The sequence below is a fragment of the Eucyclogobius newberryi genome, unplaced genomic scaffold (assembly GCF_026437365.1).
Source record: "Eucyclogobius newberryi isolate DKJ021-1_F unplaced genomic scaffold, fEucNew1.0.hap1 SCAF_5, whole genome shotgun sequence".
NCBI classification, from domain to species: domain Eukaryota; kingdom Metazoa; phylum Chordata; class Actinopteri; order Gobiiformes; family Gobiidae; genus Eucyclogobius; species Eucyclogobius newberryi.
Window position 1 is genome coordinate 387,918 of NW_027316167.1, and position 26,217 is coordinate 414,134.

Below are 26,217 nucleotides of genomic sequence, written 5' to 3' on the forward strand. Positions count from 1 at the left end.
TTCCTGACGTGTTCTTGAAACGTTCTTGACGTGTTCCTGACGTGTTCTTGACGTGTTCCTACGTGTTCTTGACATGTTCCTGACGTGTTCTTGACGTGTTCTTGGCGTGCTCCTGACGTGTTCTTGACGTGTTCCTGATGTGTTCTTGACGTGTTCCTGACGTGTTCTTGACTTGTTCCTGACGTGTTCCTGACGTGTTCTTGTCGTGTTCTTGACGTGTTCCTGACGTGTTCTTGACATGTTCTTGACGCGTTCTTGACGTGTTCCTGACATGTTCCTGACGTGTTCTTGACTTGTTCTTGACGTGTTCTTGACGTGTTCCTGACGTGTTCTTGACGTGTTCTTGACGTGTTCCTGACGTGTTCTTGACGTGTTCCTGACGTGTTCCTGACGTGTTCTTGACGTGTTCCTGACGTGTTCCTGACGTGTTCTTGACGTGTTCCTGATGTGTTCCTGACGCGTTCCTGACGTGTCCTTGAAACGTTCTTGACGTGTTCCTGACGTGTTCTTGACGTGTTCCTACGTGTTCTTGACATGTTCCTGACGTGTTCTTGACGTGTTCTTGGCGTGTTCCTGACGTGTTCTTGACGTGTTCCTGATGTGTTCTTGACGTGTTCCTGACGTGTTCTTGACTTGTTCCTGACGTGTTCCTGACGTGTTCTTGACGTGTTCTTGACGTGTTCTTGACGTGTTCCTGACGTGTTCTTGACATGTTCTTGACGCGTTCTTGACGCGTTCTTGACGTGTTCCTGACATGTTCCTGACGTGTTCTTGACTTGTTCTTGACGTGTTCTTGACGTGTTCCTGACGTGTTCCTGACATGTTCTTGACATGTTCTTGACGTGTTCTTGACTTGTTCTTGACGTGTTCTTGACGTGTTCTTGACGTGTTCTTGACATGTTCCTTACGTGTTCCTGACATGTTCTTGACTTGTTCTTGACGTGTTCTTGACGCGTTCCTGACGTGTTCCTGACGTGTTCCTGACGTGTTCTTGACGTGTTCTTGACGTGTTCCTGACGTGTTCCTGACGTGTTCTTGACGTGTTCTTGACGCGTTCTTGACGTGTTCCTGACATGTTCCTGACGTGTTCTTGACTTGTTCTTGACGTGTTCTTGACGTGTTCCTGACATGTTCTTGACGTGTTCCTGACATGTTCCTGACGTGTTCTTGACGTGTTCTTGACTTGTTCTTGACGTGTTCTTGACGTGTTCCTGACGTGTTCTTGACGTTTTCCTGACGTGTTCCTGACGTGTTCTTGACGTGTTCTTGACGTGTTCCTGACGTGTTCCTGACGTGTTCTTGACGTGTTCCTGACGTGTTCTTGACGTGTTCTTGACGTGTTCCTGACGTATTCTTGACGTGTTCTTGACGTGTTCCTGACGTGTTCCTGACTTGTTCTTGACTTGTTCTTGACGTGTTCCTGACGTGTTCCTGACGCGTTCCTGACGCGTTCCTGACGCGTTCTTGATGTGTTCTTGACGTGTTCTTGACGTGTTCCTGACGTGTTCCTGACGTGTTCTTGACGTGTTCTTGACGTGTTCCTGACGTGTTCCTGACGTGTTCCTGACGCGTTCCTGACGCGTTCTTGACGCGTTCTTGACGCGTTCTTGACGTGTTCCTGACGTGTTCTTGACGTGTTCCTAACGTGTTCCTGACGTGTTCCTGACGTGTTCTTGACGTGTTCTTGACGTTTTCCTGACGCGTTCTTGACGCGTTCCTGACGTGGTCCTGACGTGTTCCTGACGTGTTCTTGACGTGTTCCTGACGTATTCCTGACGTGTTCTTAACGTGTTCTTGACGTGTTCCTGACATGTTCCTGACGTGTTCCTGACGTGTTCTTGACGTGTTCTTGACGTGTTCCTGACGTGTTCTTGACGTGTTCCTGACGTGTTCCTGACATGTTCTTGACGTGTTCTTGACGTGTTCCTGACGTGTTCCTGACGTGTTCTTGACGTGTTCTTGACGTGTTCCTGACGAGTTCCTGACGTGTTCTTGACGTGTTCTTGACGTGTTCCTGACGTATTCCTGACGTGTTCTTGACGTGTTCCTGATGTGTTCCTGACGCGTTCTTAAAACGTTCTTGACGTGTTCCTGACGTGTTCTTGACGTGTTCCTACGTGTTCTTGACATGCTCCTGACGTGTTCTTGACGTGTTCCTGACGTGTTCTTGACGTGTTCCTGACGTGTTCTTGACGTGTTCCTGACATGTTCTTGACGTGTTCCTGACATGTTCTTGACATGTTCTTGACGTGTTCTTGACTTGTTCTTGACGTGTTCTTGACGTGTTCCTGACGTGTTCTTGACGTGTCCTTGACGTGTTCTTGACGTGTTCCTGACGTGTTCTTGACGTGTTCCTGACGTGTTCTTGACGTGTTCCTGACGTTTTCTTGACGTGTTCTTGACGTGTTCCTGACGTGTTCCTGACGTGTTCTTGACGTGTTCCTGACGTGTTCCTGACGTGTTCCTGACGTGTTCCTGACGTGTTCTTGACGTGTTCCTGACGTGTTCCTGACGCGTTCCTGACGCGTTCCTGACGCGTTCCTGACGCGTTCTTGACGCGTTCCTGACGCGTTCCTGATGCGTTCCTGACGTGTTCTTGACGTGTTCTTGACGTGTTCTTGACGTGTTCCTGACGTGTTCTTGACGTGTTCCTGACGTGTTCCTGACGCGTTCCTGACGCGTTCTTGACGCGTTCTTGACGCGTTCCTGACGCGTTCCTGATGCGTTCCTGACGTGTTCTTGACGTGTTCTTGACGTGTTCCTGACGCGTTCCTGACGCGTTCTTGACGCGTTCCTGACGCGTTCCTGACGCGTTCCTGACGCGTTCCTGACGCGTTCCTGACGTGTTCTTGATGTGTTCCTGACGTGTTCCTGACGTGTTCTTGACGTGTTCCTGACGTGTTCTTGATGTGTTCCTGACGTGTTCTTGACGTGTTCTTGACGTATTCTTAACCTGTTCCTGACATGTTCTTGACTTGTTCTTGACGTGTTCTTGACGTGTTCTTGACGTGTTCCTGATGTGTTTTTGACGTGTTCCTGACGTGTTCTTGACGTGTTCCTGACGTGTTTTGACATGTTCCTGATGTGTTCCTGACGCGTTCCTGACGTGTTCCTGACGTGTTCTTGACGCGTTCTTTACGTGTTCTTGACGTGTTCTTGACATATTCCTGACGTGTTCTTGACGTGTTCTTGACATTTTCCTGACGTGTTCTTGACGTGTTCTTGACATGTTTCTGACGTGTTCTTGACGTGTTCTTGACGTGTTCCTGATGTGTTCTTGACATGTTCCTGACGTGTTCTTGACGTGTTCCTGACGTGTTCTTGACGTGTTCCTGACGTGTTCCTGACATGCTCTTGACATATTCCTGACGTGTTCTTGACGTGTTCCTGACATGTTCCTGACGTGTTCTTGACTTGTTCTTGACGTGTTCTTGACGTGTTCCTGACATGTTCTTGACGTGTTCCTGACATGTTCTTGACATGTTCTTGACGTGTTCTTGACTTGTTCTTGACGTGTTCTTGACGTGTTCTTGACGTGTTCTTGACATGTTCCTTACGTGTTCCTGACATGTTCTTGACTTGTTCTTGACGTGTTCTTGACGCGTTCCTGACGTGTTCCTGACGTGTTCCTGACGTGTTCTTGACGTGTTCTTGACGTGTTCCTGACGTGTTCCTGACGTGTTCTTGACGTGTTCTTGACGCGTTCTTGACGTGTTCCTGACATGTTCCTGACGTGTTCTTGACTTGTTCTTGACGTGTTCTTGACGTGTTCCTGACATGTTCTTGACGTGTTCCTGACATGTTCTTGACGTGTTCTTGACGTGTTCTTGACTTGTTCTTGACGTGTTCTTGACGTGTTCCTGACGTGTTCTTGACGTTTTCCTGACGTGTTCCTGACGTGTTCTTGACGTGTTCTTGACGTGTTCCTGACGTGTTCCTGACGTGTTCCTGACGTGTTCTTGACGTGTTCCTGACGTGTTCTTGACGTGTTCTTGACGTGTTCCTGACGTATTCTTGACGTGTTCTTGACGTGTTCCTGACGTGTTCCTGACTTGTTCTTGACTTGTTCTTGACGTGTTCCTGACGTGTTCCTGACGCGTTCCTGACGCGTTCCTGACGCGTTCTTGATGTGTTCTTGACGTGTTCTTGACGTGTTCCTGACGTGTTCCTGACGTGTTCCTGACGTGTTCTTGACGTGTTCTTGACGTGTTCCTGACGTGTTCCTGACGCGTTCCTGACGCGTTCTTGACGCGTTCTTGACGCGTTCTTGACGTGTTCCTGACGTGTTCTTGACGTGTTCCTGACGTGTTCCTGACGTGTTCTTGACGTGTTCTTGACGTTTTCCTGACGCGTTCTTGACGCGTTCCTGACGTGGTCCTGACGTGTTCCTGACGTGTACTTGACGTGTTCCTGACGTATTCCTGACGTGTTCTTAACGTGTTCTTGACGTGTTCCTGACGTGTTCCTGACGTGTTCTTGACGTGTTCTTGACGTGTTCCTGACGTGTTCTTGACGTGTTCCTGACGTGTTCCTGACATGTTCTTGACGTGTTCTTGACGTGTTCCTGACGTGTTCCTGACGTGTTCTTGACGTGTTCTTGACGTGTTCCTGACGAGTTCCTGACGTGTTCTTGACGTGTTCTTGACGTGTTCCTGACGTATTCCTGACGTGTTCTTGACGTGTTCCTGATGTGTTCCTGACGCGTTCTTAAAACGTTCTTGACGTGTTCCTGACGTGTTCTTGACGTGTTCCTACGTGTTCTTGACATGCTCCTGACGTGTTCTTGACGTGTTCCTGACGTGTTCTTGACGTGTTCCTGACGTGTTCTTGACGTGTTCCTGACATGTTCTTGACGTGTTCCTGACATGTTCTTGACATGTTCTTGACGTGTTCTTGACTTGTTCTTGACGTGTTCTTGACGTGTTCCTGACGTGTTCTTGACGTGTCCTTGACGTGTTCTTGACGTGTTCCTGACGTGTTCTTGACGTGTTCCTGACGTGTTCTTGACGTGTTCCTGACGTTTTCTTGACGTGTTCTTGACGTGTTCCTGACGTGTTCCTGACGTGTTCTTGACGTGTTCCTGACGTGTTCCTGACGTGTTCCTGACGTGTTCTTGACGTGTTCCTGACGTGTTCCTGACGCGTTCCTGACGCGTTCTTGACGCGTTCTTGACGCGTTCCTGACGCGTTCCTGATGCGTTCCTGACGCGTTCTTGACGTGTTCTTGACGTGTTCCTGACGCGTTCCTGACGTGTTCTTGATGTGTTCCTGACGTGTTCCTGACGTGTTCTTGACGTGTTCCTGACGTGTTCTTGATGTGTTCCTGACGTGTTCTTGACGTGTTCTTGACGTAATCTTAACCTGTTCCTGACATGTTCTTGACTTGTTCTTGACGTGTTCTTGACGTGTTCTTGACGTGTTCCTGATGTGTTTTTGACGTGTTCCTGACGTGTTCTTGACGTGTTCCTGACGTGTTTTGACATGTTCCTGATGTGTTCCTGACGCGTTCCTGACGTGTTCCTGACGTGTTCTTGACGCGTTCTTTACGTGTTCTTGACGTGTTCTTGACATATTCCTGACGTGTTCTTGACGTGTTCTTGACATTTTCCTGACGTGTTCTTGACGTGTTCTTGACATGTTTCTGACGTGTTCTTGACGTGTTCTTGACGTGTTCTTGACGTGTTCCTGACGTGTTCCTGACGCGTTCCTGACGTGTTCCTGACGTGTTCTTGACACGTTCTTTACGTGTTCTTGACGTGTTCTTGACATATTCCTGACGTGTTCTTGACGTGTTCTTGACATTTTCCTGACGTGTTCTTGACGTGTTCTTGACATGTTTCTGACGTGTTCTTGACGTGTTCTTGACGTGTTCCTGATGTGTTCTTGACATGTTCCTGACGTGTTCTTGACGTGTTCCTGACGTGTTCTTGACGTGTTCCTGACGTGTTCCTGACATGCTCTTGACATATTCCTGACGTGTTCTTGACGTGTTCCTGACATGTTCCTGACATTTTCTTGACATGTTCTTGACATGTTCCTGTCATGTTCCTGACATGTTCTTGACGTGTTCCCGACGTGTTCCTGACGTGTTCCTGACGTGTTCCTGACGTGTTCTTGACGTGTTCCTGACGTGTTCCCGACGTGTTCCTGACGTGTTCTTGACGCGTTCTTTACGTGTTCTTGACGTGTTCCTGACTTCTTGACGTGTTCTTGACGTGTTCTTGACGTGTTCTTGACGTGTTCCTGACGTGTTCTTGACGTGTTCCTGACTTCTTGACGTGTTCTTGACGCGTTCTTTACGTGTTCTTGACGTGTTCCTGACTTCTTGACGTGTTCTTGACGTGTTCTTGACATGTTCCTGACGTGTTCTTGACGTGTTCCTGACGTGTTCCTGACGTGTTCTTGACTTGTTCTTGACGTGTTCCTGATGTGTTCTTGACTTGTTCCTGACGTGTTTTTGACGTGTTCTTGACGTGTTCCTGACGTGTTCTTGACGTGTTCTTGACGTGTTCTTGACTTGTTCTTGATGTGGTCCTGACGTGTTCTTGACGTGTTCCTGACGTGTTCTTGACGTGTTCCTGACGTGTTCTTGACGTGTTCCTGACGTGTTCCTGACGCGTTCCTGACGTGTTCCTGACGTGTTCTTGACACGTTCTTTACTTGTTCTTGACGTGTTCCTGATGTGTTCTTGACGTGTTCCTGATGTGTTCTTGACATGTTCCTGACGTGTTCTTGACGTGTTCTTGACGTGTTCTCGACTTGTTCTTGACGTGTTCCTGACGTGTTCTTGACTTGTTCTTGACGTGTTCCTGACGTGTTCTTGACTTGTTCTTGACGTGTTCTTGACGTGTTCCTGACGTGTTCTTGACGTGTTCTTGACGTGTTCCTGACGTGTTCTTGACTTGTTCTTGACGTGTTCCTGACGTGTTCTTGACGTGTTCTTGACGCGTTCTTGACGTGTTCTTCACGTGTTCCTGACGTGTTCCTTACGTGTTCCTGACGCGTTCCTGACGTGTTCTTGACTTGTTCTTGACGTGTTCCTGACGTGTTCTTTACTTGTTCTTGACGTGTTCTTGACGTGTTCCTGACGTGTTCTTGGAGTGTTCTTGACTTGTTCTTGACGTGTTCCTGACGTGTTCTTGACTTGTTCTTGACGTGTTCCTGACGTGTTCTTGACTTGTTCTTGACGTGTTCCTGATGTGTTCTTGACTTGTTCCTGACGTGTTTTTGACGTGTTCTTGACGTGTTCTTGACTTGTTCTTGACGTGTTCTTGACGTGTTCTTGACGTGTTCTTGACGTGTTCCTGACGTGTTCTTGACGTGTTCCTGACGTGTTCCTGACGCGTTCCTGACGTGTTCCTGACGTGTTCTTGACGCGTTCTTTACATGTTCTTGACGTGTTCCTGACGTGTTCTTGACATGTTCCTGACGTGTTCTTGACGTGTTCTTGACGTGTTCCTGATGTGTTCTTGACATGTTCCTGACGTGTTCTTGACGTGTTCTTGACGTGTTCCTGACGTGTTCCTGACGTGTTCCTGACTTGTTCTTGACGTGTTCCTGACGTGTTCTTGACTTATTCTTCACGTGTTCCTAACGTGTTCTTGACGTGTTCCTGACGTGTTCTTGACTTGTTCTTGACGCGTTCTTGACGCGTTCTTGACGTGTTCCTGACATGTTCTTGACTTGTTCTTGACGTGTTCCTGACGTGTTCTTGACTTGTTCTTGACGTGTTCTTGACGTGTTCTTGACGTGTTCCTGACTTGTTCTTGACTTGTTCCTGACGTGTTCTTGACGTGTTCCTGATGTGTTCCTGACGCGTTCCTGACGTGTTCTTGAAACGTTCTTGACGTGTTCCTGACGTGTTCTTGACGTGTTCCTACGTGTTCTTGACATGTTCCTGACGTGTTCTTGACGTGTTCTTGGCGTGTTCCTGACGTGTTCTTGACGTGTTCCTGATGTGTTCTTGACGTGTTCCTGACGTGTTCTTGACTTGTTCCTGACGTGTTCCTGACGTGTTCTTGACGTGTTCTTGACGTGTTCCTGACGTGTTCTTGACATGTTCTTGACGCGTTCCTGACGCGTTCCTGACGTGTTCCTGACGTGTTCTTGACGTGTTCCTGACGTATTCCTGACGTGTTCTTAACGTGTTCTTGACGTGTTCCTGACGTGTTCCTGACGTGTTCTTGACGTGTTCTTGACGTGTTCTTGACGTGTTCCTGACGTGTTCTTGACGTGTTCCTGACGTGTTCTTGACGTGTTCTTGACGTGTTCCTGACGTGTTCTTGACGTGTTCCTGACGTGTTCCTTATGTGTTCCTGACGCGTTCCTGACGTGTTCTTGAAACGTTCTTGACATGTTCCTACGTGTTCTTGACATGTTCCTGACGTGTTCTTGACGTGTTCTTGACGTGTTCCTGACGTGTTCTTGACGTGTTCTTGACGTGTTCCTGACGTGTTCTTGACGTGTTCCTGACGTGTTCTTGACTTGTTCTTGACGTGTTCCTGACGTGTTCTTGACGTGTTCCTGACGTGTTCTTGACGTGTTCCTGACGTGTTCTTGATGTGTTCCTGACGTGTTCTTGACGTGTTCTTGACGTATTCTTAACCTGTTCCTGACATGTTCTTGACTTGTTCTTGACGTGTTCTTGACGTGTTCTTGACGTGTTCCTGATGTGTTTTTGACGTGTTCCTGACGTGTTCTTGACGTGTTCCTGACGTGTTCTTGACGTGTTCTTGACGTGTTCCTGACGTGTTCCTGACGTGTTCTTGACTTGTTCCTGACGTGTTCTTGACTTGTTCCTGACGTGTTCTTGACGTGTTCTTGACGCGTTCCTGACGTGTTCTTGACTTGTTCTTGACGTGTTCCTGACGTGTTCTTGACGTGTTCTTGACGTGTTCTTAATGTGTTCCTGACGTGTTCTTGACGTGTTCTTGACGTGTTCTTGACGTGTTCCTGACGTGTTCTTGACGTGTTCCTGACGTGTTCTTGACTTGTTCTTGACGTGTTCCTAACGTGTTCTTGACTTGTTCTTGACGCGTTCTTTACGCGTTCCTGACGTGTTCCTGACGTGTTCCTGACGTGTTCTTGACTTGTTCTTGACTTGTTCTTGACGTGTTCCTGACGTGTTCTTGACGTGTTCTTGACGTGTTCCTGACGTGTTCTTGACTTGTTCTTGACGTGTTCTTGACGTGTTCTTGACGCGTTCTTTACGTGTTCCTGACGTGTTCTTGACATGTTCCTGACGTGTTCTTGACGTGTTCTTGACGTGTTCCTGACGTGTTCTTGACGTGTTCCTGACGTGTTCTTGACTTGTTCTTGACGTGTTCCTGACGTGTTCTTGACGTGTTCTTGACGCGTTCTTTACGTGTTCCTGACGTGTTCTTGACGTGTTCCTGACGTGTTCTTGACGTGTTCTTGACGTGTTCCTGACGTGTTCTTGACGTGTTCCTGACGTGTTCTTGACGTGTTCCTGACGTGTTCTTGACTTGTTCTTGACTTGTTCTTGACGTGTTCCTGACGTGTTCCTGACGTGTTCTTGACGTGTTCTTGACGCGTTCTTTACGTGTTCCTGACGTGTTCTTGACATGTTCCTGACGTGTTCTTGACGTGTTCCTGACGTGTTCTTGACATGTTCCTGACGTGTTCTTGACGTGTTCTTGACGTGTTCCTGACGTGTTCTTGACGTGTTCCTGACATGTTCTTGACGTGTTCTTGACGCGTTCTTTACGTGTTCCTGACGTGTTCTTGACATGTTCCTGACATGTTCTTGACGTGTTCTTGACGTGTTCCTGACGTGTTCTTGACCTGTTCCTGACGTGTTCTTGACGTGTTCTTGACTTGTTCTTGACATGTTGTTGACGTGTTCCTGACGTGTTCCTGACGTGTTCTTGACTTGTTCTTGACATGTTCTTGACGTGTTCTTGACTTGTTCCTGACGTGTTCTTGACTTGTTCTTGACATGTTCTTGACGTGTTCTTGACTTGTTCTTGACTTGTTCTTGACGTGTTCCTGACGTGTTCCTGACGTGTTCTTGACGTGTTCCTGACATGTTCTTGACGTGTTCTTGACGCGTTCTTTACGTGTTCCTGACGTGTTCTTGACATGTTCCTGACATGTTCTTGACGTGTTCCTGACGTGTTCTTGACATGTTCCTGACGTGTTCTTGACGTGTTCCTGACATGTTCTTGACGTGTTCCTGACGTGTTCTTGACGTGTTCCTGACGTGTTCCTGACGTGTTCTTGACGTGCTCTTGACATGTTCCTGTCATGTTCCTTACGTGTTCCTGACGTGTTCTTGACTTGTTCTTGACATGTTCTTGACTTGTTCTTGACATGTTCTTGACGTGTTCTTGACTTGTTCTTGACTTGTTCTTGACGTGTTCCTGACGTGTTCCTGACGTGTTCTTGACGTGTTCCTGACATGTTCTTGACGTGTTCTTGACGCGTTCTTTACGTGTTCCTGACGTGTTCTTGACATGTTCCTGACATGTTCTTGACGTGTTCTTGACGTGTTCCTGACGTGTTCTTGACGTGTTCCTGACATGTTCTTGACGTGTTCCTGACGTGTTCTTGACGTGTTCCTGACGTGTTCTTGACGTGTTCCTGACGTGTTCCTGACGTGTTCTTGACTTGTTCTTGACTTGTTCTTGACGTGTTCTTGACGTGTTCCTGACGTGTTCTTGACTTGTTCTTGACATGTTGTTGACGTGTTCCTGACGTGTTCTTGACTTGTTCTTGACATGTTCTTGACTTGTTCTTGACATGTTCTTGACGTGTTCTTGACTTGTTCTTGACGTGTTCTTGACGCGTTCTTTACGTGTTCCTGACGTGTTCTTGACATGTTCCTGACATGTTCTTGACGTGTTCCTGACGTGTTCTTGACATGTTCCTGACGTGTTCTTGACGTGTTCCTGACATGTTCTTGACGTGTTCCTGACGTGTTCTTGACATGTTCCTGACGTGTTCTTGACGTGTTCTTGACTTGTTCTTGACATGTTGTTGACGTGTTCCTGACGTGTTCCTGACGTGTTCTTGACTTGTTCTTGACATGTTCTTGACTTGTTCTTGACATGTTCTTGACGTGTTCCTGACATGTTCTTGACGTGTTCTTGACGCGTTCTTTACGTGTTCCTGACGTGTTCTTGACATGTTCCTGACATGTTCTTGACGTGTTCCTGACGTGTTCTTGACATGTTGCTGACGTGTTCTTGACGTGTTCCTGACATGTTCTTGACGTGTTCCTGACGTGTTCTTGACATGTTCCTGACGTGTTCTTGACGTGTTCCTGACGTGTTCCTGACGTGTTCTTGACGTGCTCTTGACATGTTCCTGTCATGTTCCTTACGTGTTCTTGACGTGTTCTTGACTTGTTCTTGACATGTTCTTGACATGTTCTTGACGTGTTCTTGACTTGTTCTTGACTTGTTCTTGACGTGTTCCTGACGTGTTCTTGACGTGTTCCTGACATGTTCTTTACGTGTTCCTGACGTGTTCTTGACATGTTCCTGACATGTTCTTGACGTGTTCTTGACGTGTTCCTGACGTGTTCTTGACGTGTTCCTGACGTGTTCTTGACGTGTTCCTGACGTGTTCTTGACGTGTTCCTGACGTGTTCCTGACGTGTTCTTGACTTGTTCTTGACTTGTTCTTGACTTGTTCTTGACGTGTTCTTGACGTGTTCCTGACGTGTTCTTGACTTGTTCTTGACATGTTCTTGACTTGTTCTTGACATGTTCTTGACGTGTTCTTGACTTGTTCTTGACGTGTTCCTGACGTGTTCCTGACGTGTTCTTGACGTGTTCCTGACATGTTCCTGACGTGTTCTTGACGCGTTCTTTACGCGTTCCTGACGTGTTCTTGACATGTTCCTGACGTGTTCTTGACGTGTTCTTGACGTGTTCTTGACATGTTCCTGACGTGTTCTTGACGTGTTCCTGACGTGTTCTTGACATGTTCCTGACATGTTCTTGACATGTTCTTGACGTGTTCCTGACGTGTTCCTGACATGTTCCTGACGTGTTCTTGACGTGTTCCTGACGTGTTCTTGACATGTTCCTGACGTGTTCCTGACGTGTTCCTGACGTGTTCCTGACGTGTTCTTGACGTGTTCTTGACGTGTTCCTGACGTGTTCTTGACTTGTTCTTGACGTGTTCCTGACGTGTTCTTGACGTGTTCCTGACGTGTTCTTGACGTGTTCTTGACGTGTTCCTGACGTGTTCTTGACTTGTTCTTGACATGTTGTTGACGTGTTCCTGACGTGTTCCTGACGTGTTCTTGACGTGTTCTTGACGTGTTCCTGACGTGTTCTTGACTTGTTCTTGACATGTTCTTGACGTGTTCTTGACGTGTTCCTGACATGTTCTTGACGTGTTCCTGACGTGTTCCTGACGTGTTCTTGACGTGTTCCTGACGTGTTCCTGACGTGTTCTTGACGTGTTCTTGACGTGTTCCTGACGTGTTCTTGACTTGTTCTTGACGTGTTCCTGACGTGTTCTTGACGTGTTCTTGACTTGTTCTTGACGTGTTCTTGACGTGTTCCTGACGTGTTCTTGACGTGTTCTTGACATGTTCTTGACGTGTTCTTGACTTGTTCTTGACGTGTTCTTGACGTGTTCTTGACGTGTTCTTGACATGTTCTTGACGTGTTCTTGACTTGTTCTTGACTTGTTCTTGACATGTTGTTGACGTGTTCCTGACGTGTTCCTGACGTGTTCTTGACTTGTTCTTGACATGTTCTTGACGTGTTCTTGACTTGTTCTTGACGTGTTCTTGACGTGTTCCTGACGTGTTCTTGACGTGCTCTTGACTTGTTCTTGACGTGTTCCTGACGTGTTCCTGACGTGTTCTTGACGTGTTCCTGACATGTTCTTGACGTGTTCTTGACGCGTTCTTTACGTGTTCCTGACGTGTTCTTGACATGTTCCTGACATGTTCTTGACGTGTTCCTGACGTGTTCTTGACATGTTCCTGACGTGTTCTTGACGTGTTCCTGACATGTTCTTGACGTGTTCCTGACGTGTTCTTGACATGTTCCTGACGTGTTCTTGACGTGTTCCTGACGTGTTCCTGACGTGTTCTTGACGTGCTCTTGACATGTTCCTGTCATGTTCCTTACGTGTTCCTGACGTGTTCTTGACTTGTTCTTGACTTGTTCTTGACATGTTCTTGACGTGTTCTTGACTTGTTCTTGACTTGTTCTTGACGTGTTCCTGACGTGTTCCTGACGTGTTCTTGACGTGTTCCTGACATGTTCTTGACGTGTTCTTGACGCGTTCTTTACGTGTTCCTGACGTGTTCTTGACATGTTCCTGACATGTTCTTGACGTGTTCTTGACGTGTTCCTGACGTGTTCTTGACGTGTTCCTGACATGTTCTTGACGTGTTCCTGACGTGTTCTTGACGTGTTCCTGACGTGTTCTTGACGTGTTCCTGACGTGTTCCTGACGTGTTCTTGACTTGTTCTTGACTTGTTCTTGACGTGTTCTTGACGTGTTCCTGACGTGTTCTTGACTTGTTCTTGACATGTTTTTGACGTGTTCCTGACGTGTTCCTGACGTGTTCTTGACTTGTTCTTGACATGTTCTTGACTTGTTCTTGACATGTTCTTGACGTGTTCTTGACTTGTTCTTGACTTGTTCTTGACGTGTTCCTGACGTGTTCCTGACGTGTTCTTGACGTGTTCCTGACATGTTCTTGACGTGTTCTTGACGCGTTCTTTACGTGTTCCTGACGTGTTCTTGACATGTTCCTGACATGTTCTTGACGTGTTCCTGACGTGTTCTTGACATGTTCCTGACGTGTTCTTGACGTGTTCCTGACATGTTCTTGACGTGTTCCTGACGTGTTCTTGACATGTTCCTGACGTGTTCTTGACGTGCTCTTGACATGTTCCTGTCATGTTCCTTACGTGTTCTTGACGTGTTCTTGACTTGTTCTTGACATGTTCTTGACATGTTCTTGACGTGTTCTTGACTTGTTCTTGACTTGTTCTTGACGTGTTCCTGACGTGTTCCTGACGTGTTCTTGACGTGTTCCTGACATGTTCTTTACGTGTTCCTGACGTGTTCTTGACATGTTCCTGACATGTTCTTGACGTGTTCTTGACGTGTTCCTGACGTGTTCTTGACGTGTTCCTGACGTGTTCTTGACGTGTTCCTGACGTGTTCTTGACGTGTTCCTGACGTGTTCCTGACGTGTTCTTGACTTGTTCTTGACTTGTTCTTGACGTGTTCTTGACGTGTTCCTGACGTGTTCTTGACTTGTTCTTGACATGTTCTTGACTTGTTCTTGACATGTTCTTGACGTGTTCTTGACTTGTTCTTGACTTGTTCTTGACGTGTTCCTGACGTGTTCCTGACGTGTTCTTGACGTGTTCCTGACATGTTCCTGACGTGTTCTTGACGCGTTCTTTACGCGTTCCTGACGTGTTCTTGACATGTTCCTGACGTGTTCTTGACGTGTTCTTGACGTGTTCTTGACATGTTCCTGACGTGTTCTTGACGTGTTCCTGACGTGTTCTTGACATGTTCCTGACATGTTCTTGACATGTTCTTGACGTGTTCCTGACGTGTTCCTGACATGTTCCTGACGTGTTCTTGACGTGTTCCTGACGTGTTCTTGACATGTTCTTGACGTGTTCCTGACGTGTTCCTGACGTGTTCTTGACGTGTTCCTGACGTGTTCCTGACGTGTTCTTGACGTGTTCTTGACGTGTTCCTGACGTGTTCTTGACTTGTTCTTGACGTGTTCCTGACGTGTTCTTGACGTGTTCCTGACGTGTTCTTGACGTGTTCTTGACGTGTTCCTGACGTGTTCTTGACTTGTTCTTGACATGTTGTTGACGTGTTCCTGACGTGTTCCTGACGTGTTCTTGACGTGTTCTTGACGTGTTCCTGACGTGTTCTTGACTTGTTCTTGACATGTTCTTGACGTGTTCTTGACGTGTTCCTGACATGTTCTTGACGTGTTCCTGACGTGTTCCTGACGTGTTCTTGACGTGTTCCTGACGTGTTCCTGACGTGTTCTTGACGTGTTCTTGACGTGTTCCTGACGTGTTCTTGACTTGTTCTTGACGTGTTCCTGACGTGTTCTTGACGTGTTCTTGACTTGTTCTTGACGTGTTCTTGACGTGTTCCTGACGTGTTCTTGACGTGTTCTTGACATGTTCTTGACGTGTTCTTGACTTGTTCTTGACGTGTTCTTGACGTGTTCCTGACGTGTTCTTGACGTGCTCTTGACATGTTCCTGTCATGTTCCTTACGTGTTCCTGACGTGTTCTTGACGTGTTCCCCTGCTCCTCCAGGGTTCCTGGGCGTCCCGGGCGTCTCTGTGTCCTCTCTCAGACCTGTCCCTGTCCCGGGTGGAGACCTTCTCGTTGCCTGGCTCTCTGCCCGTCCTCCTGGAGCTGAGGGAGAGCAGCAGTGAGGCCGGCTCCAGCTCCCAGACCCCACAGTCTCCAGACGCTCACGACTTGTACCACACGCACGACATGTGGAGCGAGGCCCCGGAGGGAGGCCAGGCCACGGGACACGCCCAGAACCAAGAGGAGGCGGAGCTTCTGAGGCCCAGCTTCTGAGCTTCAGGGGCGGAGCTTCAGAGCTTCAGGGGCGGAGCTTCAGGGCAGGTCCAAGTGCAGAGCCAGAAAACGGACAAAACGATGGAGGTGAAATCCAGAAGTTTAAATGTGTTTTTATTGTCGTCTCAGTTTGAGCTTCAAGACTTTTTCTGCTTTTTATTCACTTTAGATAAATTATCATATTTAAAGTAAGAGATTATTTTAGAGCTTCTAATTGAGAAAATCTGAGTCTGGACTTATCTGAACGGGCTGAACGGGCTGAACGAGCTGAACGAGCTGAACGAGCTGAACGGGCTGAACGGGCTGAACGGGCTGAACGGGCTGAACGGGCTGAACGGGCTGAACGGGCTGAACGGGCTGAACGAGCTGAACGGGCTGAACGGGCTGAACGAGGAGCAGAAATGTCCTGTTCTTCACTTTAGATCACGTTTGTCTTTAATGGGATTTTCTTCATTTTGCAGCTAATTTGCTTTTATTTCTTCTGTTTTGAGCTTTTTCTTTTGTCGATGAAAGAATCAGACGGAAAATGTAAAAGAAAAAATGTTTTATCAGAAAAAGACGGAACAAAACTGTGAAACCAAAAAAGAATAGTTTCACATGAGACTGACTCCGCCTTTTATTTGTGTAAACCAGGACTAAACCAGGTCTAAACCAGGACTAAACCAGGTCTAAACCAGGACTAAACCAGGACTAAACCAGGTCTAAACCAGGACTAAACCAGGACTAAACCAGGTCCAAACCAGGTCCAAACCAGGACTAAACCAGGTCTAAACCAGGACTAAACCAGGACTAAACCAGGACTAAACCAGGTCCAAACCAGGTCCAAACCAGGACTAAACCAGGTCTAAACCAGGACTAAACCAGGTCTAAACCAGGACTAAACCAGGACTAAACCAGGTCCAAACCAGGTCCAAACCAGGACTAAACCAGGTCTAAACCAGGAATAAACCAGGTCTAAACCAGGACTAAACCAGGACTAAACCAGGTCTAAACCAGGTCTAAACCAGGACTAAACCAGGACTAAACCAGGACTAAACAAGGTCTAAACCAGGACTAAACCAGGACTAAACCAGGACTAAACAAGGTCTAAACCAGGACTAAACCAGGTCTAAACCAGGACTAAACCAGGTCTAAACCAGGACTAAACCAGGTCTAAACCAGGACTAAACCAGGTCTAAACCAGGTCCAAACCAGGTCCAAACCAGGACTAAACCAGGTCTAAACCAGGACTAAACCAGGACTAAACCAGGACTAAACCAGGACTAAACCAGGTCTAAACCAGGACTAAACCAGGAATAAACCAGGTCTAAACCAGGACTAAACCAGGACCAAACCAGGTCTAAACCAGGACTAAACCAGGTCTAAACCAGGACTAAACCAGGACTAAACCAGGACTAAACAAGGTCTAAACCAGGACTAAACCAGGACTAAACCAGGACTAAACCAGGTCTAAACCAGGACTAAACCAGGTCCAAACCAGGACTAAACCAGGTCTAAACCAGGATTAAACCAGGACTAAACCAGGACTAAACCAGGACTAAACCAGGACTAAACCAGGACTAAACCAGGTCTAAACCAGGACTAAACCAGGACTAAACAAGGTCTAAACCAGGACTAAACCAGGTCTAAACCAGGACTAAACAAGGTCTAAACCAGGACTAAACCAGGTCTAAACCAGGTCTAAACCAGGACTAAACCAGGTCCAAACCAGGACTAAACCAGGAATAAACCAGGACTAAACCAGGTCTAAACCAGGACTAAACCAGGTCTAAACCAGGACTAAACCAGGACTAAACCAGGTCTAAACCAGGTCTAAACCAGGACTAAACCAGGTCTAAACCAGGATTAAACCAGGACTAAACCAGGACTAAACCAGGTCTAAACCAGGACTAAACCAGGTCTAAACCAGGTCTAAACCAGGACTAAACCAGGACTAAACCAGGTCTAAACCAGGACTAAACCAGGACTAAACCAGGTTTAAACCAGGACTAAACCAGGAATAAACCAGGTCTAAACCAGGACTAAACCAGGACTAAACCAGGAATAAACCAGGACTAAACCAGGACTAAACCAGGTCTAAACCAGGACTAAACCAGGACTAAACCAGGTCCAAACCAGGACTAAACCAGGACTAAACCAGGACTAAACCAGGACTAAAGCAGGACTAAAGCAGGACTAAACCAGGTCTAAACCAGGTCCAAACCAGGACTAAACCAGGACTAAACCAGGACTAAACCAGGTCTAAACCAGGACTAAACCAGGACTAAACCAGGTCTAAACCAGGACTAAACCAGGTCCAAACCAGGACTAAACCAGGTCCAAACCAGGACTAAACCAGGACTAAACCAGGTCTAAACCAGGACTAAACCAGGTCTAAACCAGGACTAAACCAGGTCTAAACCAGGAATAAACCAGGTCTAAACCAGGACTAAACCAGGACTAAACCAGGTCTAAACCAGGTCTAAACCAGGACTAAACCAGGACTAAACCAGGACTAAACAAGGTCTAAACCAGGACTAAACCAGGACTAAACCAGGACTAAACAAGGTCTAAACCAGGACTAAACCAGGACTAAACCAGGACTAAACCAGGTCTAAACCAGGACTAAACCAGGTCCAAACCAGGACTAAACCAGGTCTAAACCAGGATTAAACCAGGACTAAACCAGGACTAAACCAGGACTAAACCAGGACTAAACCAGGTCTAAACCAGGACTAAACCAGGACTAAACAAGGTCTAAACCAGGACTAAACCAGGTCTAAACCAGGACTAAACAAGGTCTAAACCAGGACTAAACCAGGTCTAAACCAGGACTAAACCAGGTCCAAACCAGGACTAAACCAGGAATAAACCGGGACTAAACCAGGTCTAAACCAGGACTAAACCAGGTCTAAACCAGGACTAAACCAGGACTAAACCAGGTCTAAACCAGGTCTAAACCAGGACTAAACCAGGTCTAAACCAGGATTAAACCAGGACTAAACCAGGACTAAACCAGGTCTAAACCAGGACTAAACCAGGTCTAAACCAGGTCTAAACCAGGTCTAAACCAGGACTAAACCAGGACTAAACCAGGTCTAAACCAGGACTAAACCAGGACTAAACCAGGTTTAAACCAGGACTAAACCAGGAATAAACCAGGTCTAAACCAGGTCTAAACCAGGACTAAACCAGGACTAAACCAGGTCCAAACCAGGACTAAATCAGGACTAAACCAGGACTAAAGCAGGACTAAACCAGGTCTAAACCAGGACTAAACCAGGTCCAAACCAGGACTAAACCAGGACTAAACCAGGACTAAACCAGGTCTAAACCAGGACTAAACCAGGACTAAACCAGGTCTAAACCAGGACTAAACCAGGTCCAAACCAGGACTAAACCAGGACTAAACCAGGTCCAAACCAGGACTAAACCAGGACTAAACCAGGTCTAAACCAGGTCTAAACCAGGACTAAACCAGGTCTAAACCAGGTCTAAACCAGGAATAAACCAGGTCTAAACCAGGACTAAACCAGGACTAAACCAGGTCTAAACCAGGTCTAAACCAGGACTAAACCAGGACTAAACCAGGACTAAACAAGGTCTAAACCAGGACTAAACCAGGACTAAACCAGGACTAAACAAGGTCTAAACCAGGACTAAACCAGGACTAAACCAGGACTAAACCAGGTCTAAACCAGGACTAAACCAGGTCCAAACCAGGACTAAACCAGGTCTAAACCAGGATTAAACCAGGACTAAACCAGGACTAAACCAGGACTAAACCAGGACTAAACCAGGACTAAACCAGGTCTAAACCAGGACTAAACCAGGACTAAACAAGGTCTAAACCAGGACTAAACCAGGTCTAAACCAGGACTAAACAAGGTCTAAACCAGGACTAAACCAGGTCTAAACCAGGACTAAACCAGGTCCAAACCAGGACTAAACCAGGAATAAACCAGGACTAAACCAGGTCTAAACCAGGACTAAACCAGGTCTAAACCAGGACTAAACCAGGACTAAACCAGGTCTAAACCAGGTCTAAACCAGGACTAAACCAGGTCTAAACCAGGATTAAACCAGGACTAAACCAGGACTAAACCAGGTCTAAACCAGGACTAAACCAGGTCTAAACCAGGTCTAAACCAGGACTAAACCAGGACTAAACCAGGTCTAAACCAGGACTAAACCAGGACTAAACCAGGTTTAAACCAGGACTAAACCAGGAATAAACCAGGTCTAAACCAGGACTAAACCAGGACTAAACCAGGAATAAACCAGGACTAAACCAGGACTAAACCAGGTCTAAACCAGGACTAAACCAGGACTAAACCAGGTCCAAACCAGGACCTAAACCAGGACTAAACCAGACTAAACCAGGACTAAAGCAGGACTAAACCAGGTCTAAACCAGGACTAAACCAGGTCCAAACCAGGACTAAACCAGGACTAACCAGGACTAAACCAGGTCTAAACCAGGACTAAACCAGGACTAAACCAGGTCCACCTAAACCAGGACTAAACCAGGTCCAAACCAGGACTAAACCAGGACTAAACCAGGTCTAAAACCAGGTCTAAACAGGAATAAACCAGGTCTAAACCAGGACTAAACCAGGACTAAACCAGGTCTAAACCAGGTCTAAACCGGACTAAACCAGGACTAAACCAGGACTAAACAAGGTCTAAACCAGGACTAAACCAGGACTAAACCAGGACTAAACAAGGTCTAAACCAGGACTAAACCAGGACTAAACCAGGTCTAAACCAGGACTAAACCAGGACTAAACCAGGACTAAACAAGGTCTAAACCAGGACTAAACCAGGTCCAAACCAGGACTAAACCAGGACTAAACCAGGACTAAACAAGGTCTAAACCAGGACTAAACCAGGTCTAAACCAGGACTAAACCAGGTCCAAACCAGGACTAAACCAGGACTAAACCAGGACTAAACCAGGTCTAAACCAGGACTAAACCAGGTCTAAACCAGGACTAAACCAGGACTAAACCAGGTCTAAACCAGGACTAAACCAGAATAAACCAGGACTAACCAGGTCTAAACCAGGACTAAACCAGGTCTAAACCAGGACTAAACCAGGACTAAACCAGGACTAAACAAGGTCTAAACCAGGACTAAACCAGGACTAAACCAGGACTAAACCAGGACTAAACCAGGACTAAACCAGGAATAAACCAGGACTAAACCAGGACTAAACCAGGTCTAAACCAGGACTAAACCAGGACTAAACCAGGTCCAAACCAGGACTAAACCAGGACTAAACCAGGACTAAACCAGGACTAAAGCAGGACTAAAGCAGGTCTAAACCAGAACTAAACCAGGACTAAACCAGGTCCAAACCAGGACTAAACCAGGACTAAACCAGGACTAAACCAGGTCTAAACCAGGACTAAACCAGGTCTAAACCAGGACTAAACCAGGTCCAAACCAGGACTAAACCAGGACTAAACCAGGTCCAAACCAGGACTAAACCAGGACTAAACCAGGTCTAAACCAGGACTAAACCAGGTCTAAACCAGGACTAAACCAGGACTAAACCAGGACTAAACCAGGTCTAAACCAGGACTAAACCAGGACTAAACCAGGTCTAAACCAGGACTAAACCAGGTCCAAACCAGGACTAAACCAGGTCTAAACCAGGACTAAACCAGGTCTAAACCAGGACTAAACCAGGTCTAAACCAGGACTAAACCAGGTCTAAACCAGGTCCAAACCAGGTCCAAACCAGGACTAAACCAGGACTAAACCAGGACTAAACCAGGACTAAACCAGGTCTAAACCAGGAATAAACCAGGTCTAAACCAGGACTAAACCAGGTCTAAACCAGGACTAAACCAGGACTAAACCAGGTCTAAACCAGGTCTAAACCAGGACTAAACCAGGACTAAACCAGGACTAAACAAGGTCTAAACCAGGACTAAACCAGGACTAAACAAGGTCTAAACCAGGACTAAACCAGGACTAAACCAGGTCTAAACCAGGACTAAACCAGGACTAAACCAGGACTAAACAAGGTCTAAACCAGGACTAAACCAGGTCCAAACCAGGACTAAACCAGGTCTAAACCAGGACTAAACCAGGTCTAAACCAGGTCCAAACCAGGTCCAAACCAGGACTAAACCAGGTCTAAACCAGGACTAAACCAGGACTAAACCAGGACTAAACCAGGACTAAACCAGGTCTAAACCAGGTCTAAACCAGGAATAAACCAGGTCTAAACCAGGACTAAACCAGGACTAAACCAGGTCTAAACCAGGTCTAAACCAGGACTAAACCAGGACTAAACCAGGACTAAACCAGGTCTAAACCAGGACTAAACCAGGACTAAACCAGGACTAAACAAGGTCTAAACCAGGACTAAACCAGGACTAAACCAGGACTAAACCAGGTCTAAACCAGGACTAAACCAGGACTAAACAAGGTCTAAACCAGGACTAAACCAGGTCTAAACCAGGATTAAACCAGGACTAAACCAGGACTAAACCAGGACTAAACCAGGACTAAACCAGGTCTAAACCAGGACTAAACCAGGACTAAACAAGGTCTAAACCAGGACTAAACCAGGTCTAAACCAGGACTAAACAAGGTCTAAACCAGGACTAAACCAGGTCTAAACCAGGACTAAACCAGGTCCAAACCAGGACTAAACCAGGAATAAACCAGGACTAAACCAGGTCTAAACCAGGACTAAACCAGGACTAAACCAGGTCTAAACCAGGTCTAAACCAGGACTAAACCAGGTCTAAACCAGGATTAAACCAGGACTAAACCAGGACTAAACCAGGTCTAAACCAGGACTAAACCAGGTCTAAACCAGGTCTAAACCAGGTCTAAACCAGGTCTAAACCAGGACTAAACCAGGACTAAACAAGGACTAAACCAGGTCTAAACCAGGACTAAACCAGGTCCAAACCAGGACTAAACCAGGTCTAAACCAGGACTAAACCAGGTCTAAACCAGGTCCAAACCAGGTCCAAACCAGGACTAAACCAGGTCTAAACCAGGACTAAACCAGGACTAAACCAGGACTAAACCAGGTCTAAACCAGGACTAAACCAGGTCTAAACCAGGAATAAACCAGGTCTAAACCAGGACTAAACCAGGACTAAACCAGGTCTAAACCAGGTCTAAACCAGGACTAAACCAGGACTAAACCAGGTCTAAACCAGGACTAAACCAGGTCCAAACCAGGACTAAACCAGGTCTAAACCAGGACTAAACCAGGTCTAAACCAGGTCCAAACCAGGTCCAAACCAGGACTAAACCAGGACTAAACCAGGACTAAACCAGGACTAAACCAGGTCTAAACCAGGACTAAACCAGGTCTAAACCAGGAATAAACCAGGTCTAAACCAGGACTAAACCAGGACTAAACCAGGTCTAAACCAGGTCTAAACCAGGACTAAACCAGGACTAAACCAGGACTAAACAAGGTCTAAACCAGGACTAAACCAGGACTAAACAAGGTCTAAACCAGGACTAAACCAGGACTAAACCAGGTCTAAACCAGGACTAAACCAGGACTAAACCAGGACTAAACAAGGTCTAAACCAGGACTAAACCAGGTCTAAACCAGGACTAAACCAGGTCCAAACCAGGACTAAACCAGGTCTAAACCAGGACTAAACCAGGTCTAAACCAGGTCCAAACCAGGTCCAAACCAGGACTAAACCAGGTCTAAACCAGGACTAAACCAGGACTAAACCAGGACTAAACCAGGACTAAACCAGGTCTAAACCAGGTCTAAACCAGGAATAAACCAGGTCTAAACCAGGACTAAACCAGGACTAAACCAGGTCTAAACCAGGTCTAAACCAGGACTAAACCAGGACTAAACCAGGACTAAACCAGGTCTAAACCAGGACTAAACCAGGACTAAACCAGGACTAAACAAGGTCTAAACCAGGACTAAACCAGGACTAAACCAGGACTAAACCAGGTCTAAACCAGGACTAAACCAGGACTAAACAAGGTCTAAACCAGGACTAAACCAGGTCTAAACCAGGATTAAACCAGGACTAAACCAGGACTAAACCAGGACTAAACCAGGACTAAACCAGGTCTAAACCAGGACTAAACCAGGACTAAACAAGGTCTAAACCAGGACTAAACCAGGTCTAAACCAGGACTAAACAAGGTCTAAACCAGGACTAAACCAGGTCTAAACCAGGACTAAACCAGGTCCAAACCAGGACTAAACCAGGAATAAACCAGGACTAAACCAGGTCTAAACCAGGACTAAACCAGGACTAAACCAGGTCTAAACCAGGTCTAAACCAGGACTAAACCAGGTCTAAACCAGGATTAAACCAGGACTAAACCAGGACTAAACCAGGTCTAAACCAGGACTAAACCAGGTCTAAACCAGGTCTAAACCAGGACTAAACCAGGACTAAACCAGGTCTAAACCAGGACTAAACCAGGACTAAACCAGGTTTAAACCAGGACTAAACCAGGAATAAACCAGGTCTAAACCAGGACTAAACCAGGACTAAACCAGGAATAAACCAGGACTAAACCAGGACTAAACCAGGTCTAAACCAGGACTAAACCAGGACTAAACCAGGTCCAAACCAGGACTAAACCAGGACTAAACCAGGACTAAAGCAGGACTAAACCAGGTCTAAACCAGGACTAAACCAGGTCCAAACCAGGACTAAACCAGGACTAAACCAGGACTAAACCAGGTCTAAACCAGGACTAAACCAGGACTAAACCAGGTCTAAACCAGGACTAAACCAGGACTAAACCAGGACTAAACCAGGTCTAAACCAGGACTAAACCAGGTCTAAACCAGGACTAAACCAGGTCTAAACCAGGTCTAAACCAGGAATAAACCAGGTCTAAACCAGGACTAAACCAGGACTAAACCAGGTCTAAACCAGGTCTAAACCAGGACTAAACCAGGACTAAACAAGGTCTAAACCAGGACTAAACCAGGACTAAACCAGGACTAAACCAGGACTAAACCAGGTCTAAACCAGGACTAAACCAGGACTAAACCAGGACTAAACAAGGTCTAAACCAGGACTAAACCAGGTCTAAACCAGGACTAAACCAGGTCCAAACCAGGACTAAACCAGGACTAAACCAGGACTAAACCAGGACTAAACAAGGTCTAAACCAGGACTAAACCAGGTCTAAACCAGGACTAAACCAGGTCCAAACCAGGACTAAACCAGGACTAAACCAGGACTAAACCAGGACTAACCAGGTCTAAACCAGGACTAAACCAGGACTAAACCAGGTCTAAACCAGGACTAAACCAGGAATAAACCAGGACTAAACCAGGTCTAAACAGGACTAAACCAGGTCTAAACCAGGACTAAACCAGGACTAAACCAGGACTAAACAAGGTCTAAACCAGGACTAAACCAGGACTAAACCAGGTCTAAACCAGGACTAAACCAGGACTAAACCAGGTCTAAACCAGGACTAAACCAGGACTAAACCAGGAATAAACCAGGACTAAACCAGGACTAAACCAGGTCTAAACCAGGACTAAACCAGGACTAAACCAGGTCCAAACCAGGACTAAACCAGGACTAAACCAGGACTAAACCAGGACTAAAGCAGGACTAAACCAGGTCTAAACCAGGACTAAACCAGGTCCAAACCAGGACTAAACCAGGACTAAACCAGGACTAAACCAGGTCTAAACCAGGACTAAACCAGGTCTAAACCAGGACTAAACCAGGTCCAAACCAGGACTAAACCAGGACTAAACAGGTCCAAACCAGGACTAAACCAGGACTAAACCAGGTCTAAACCAGGACTAAACCAGGTCTAAACCAGGACTAAACCAGGACTAAACCAGGACTAAACCAGGTCTAAACCAGGACTAAACCAGGACTAAACCAGGTCTAAACCAGGACTAAACCAGGTCCAAACCAGGACTAAACCAGGTCTAAACCAGGACTAAACCAGGTCTAAACCAGGACTAAACCAGGTCTAAACCAGGTCCAAACCAGGTCCAAACCAGGACTAAACCAGGTCTAAACCAGGACTAAACCAGGACTAAACCAGGACTAAACCAGGACTAAACCAGGTCTAAACCAGGACTAAACCAGGTCTAAACCAGGAATAAACCAGGTCTAAACCAGGACTAAACCAGGACTAAACCAGGTCTAAACCAGGTCTAAACCAGGACTAAACCAGGACTAAACCAGGACTAAACAAGGTCTAAACCAGGACTAAACCAGGACTAAACCAGGACTAAACAAGGTCTAAACCAGGACTAAACCAGGACTAAACCAGGACTAAACCAGGTCTAAACCAGGACTAAACCAGGACTAAACAAGGTCTAAACCAGGACTAAACCAGGTCTAAACCAGGACTAAACCAGGTCCAAACCAGGACTAAACCAGGACTAAACCAGGACTAAACAAGGTCTAAACCAGGACTAAACCAGGTCTAAACCAGGACTAAACCAGGTCCAAACCAGGACTAAACCAGGACTAAACCAGGACTAAACCAGGTCTAAACCAGGACTAAACCAGGTCTAAACCAGGACTAAACCAGGACTAAACCAGGTCTAAACCAGGACTAAACCAGGAATAAACCAGGACTAAACCAGGTCTAAACCAGGACTAAACCAGGTCTAAACCAGGACTAAACCAGGACTAAACCAGGACTAAACAAGGTC

At 46.6% G+C, this 26,217-nt stretch overlaps 1 protein-coding gene across 8 annotated transcripts in view; it reads left to right on the top strand.

Annotated features, from left to right (window-relative positions):
- ppip5k1a (diphosphoinositol pentakisphosphate kinase 1a) overlaps window positions 1–16,115 on the top strand; it is a 144,333-nt gene extending 128,218 nt beyond the window's left edge. For 3 of the 8 annotated variants that reach the window (XM_072465795.1, XM_072465798.1, XM_072465797.1), the window contains one exon: window positions 15,302–16,109. In XM_072465795.1, the coding sequence (XP_072321896.1) occupies window positions 15,302–15,574 (273 nt within the window). In that variant the 3' untranslated portion in view covers window positions 15,575–16,109. Of the gene's footprint in view, window positions 1–15,301 lie in introns of all 8 variants that reach the window. The other 5 variants (XM_072465791.1, XM_072465793.1, XM_072465792.1 and 2 more) reach the window with 5 other exon arrangements.
- Window positions 16,116–26,217: the final 10,102 nt, after the last annotated feature.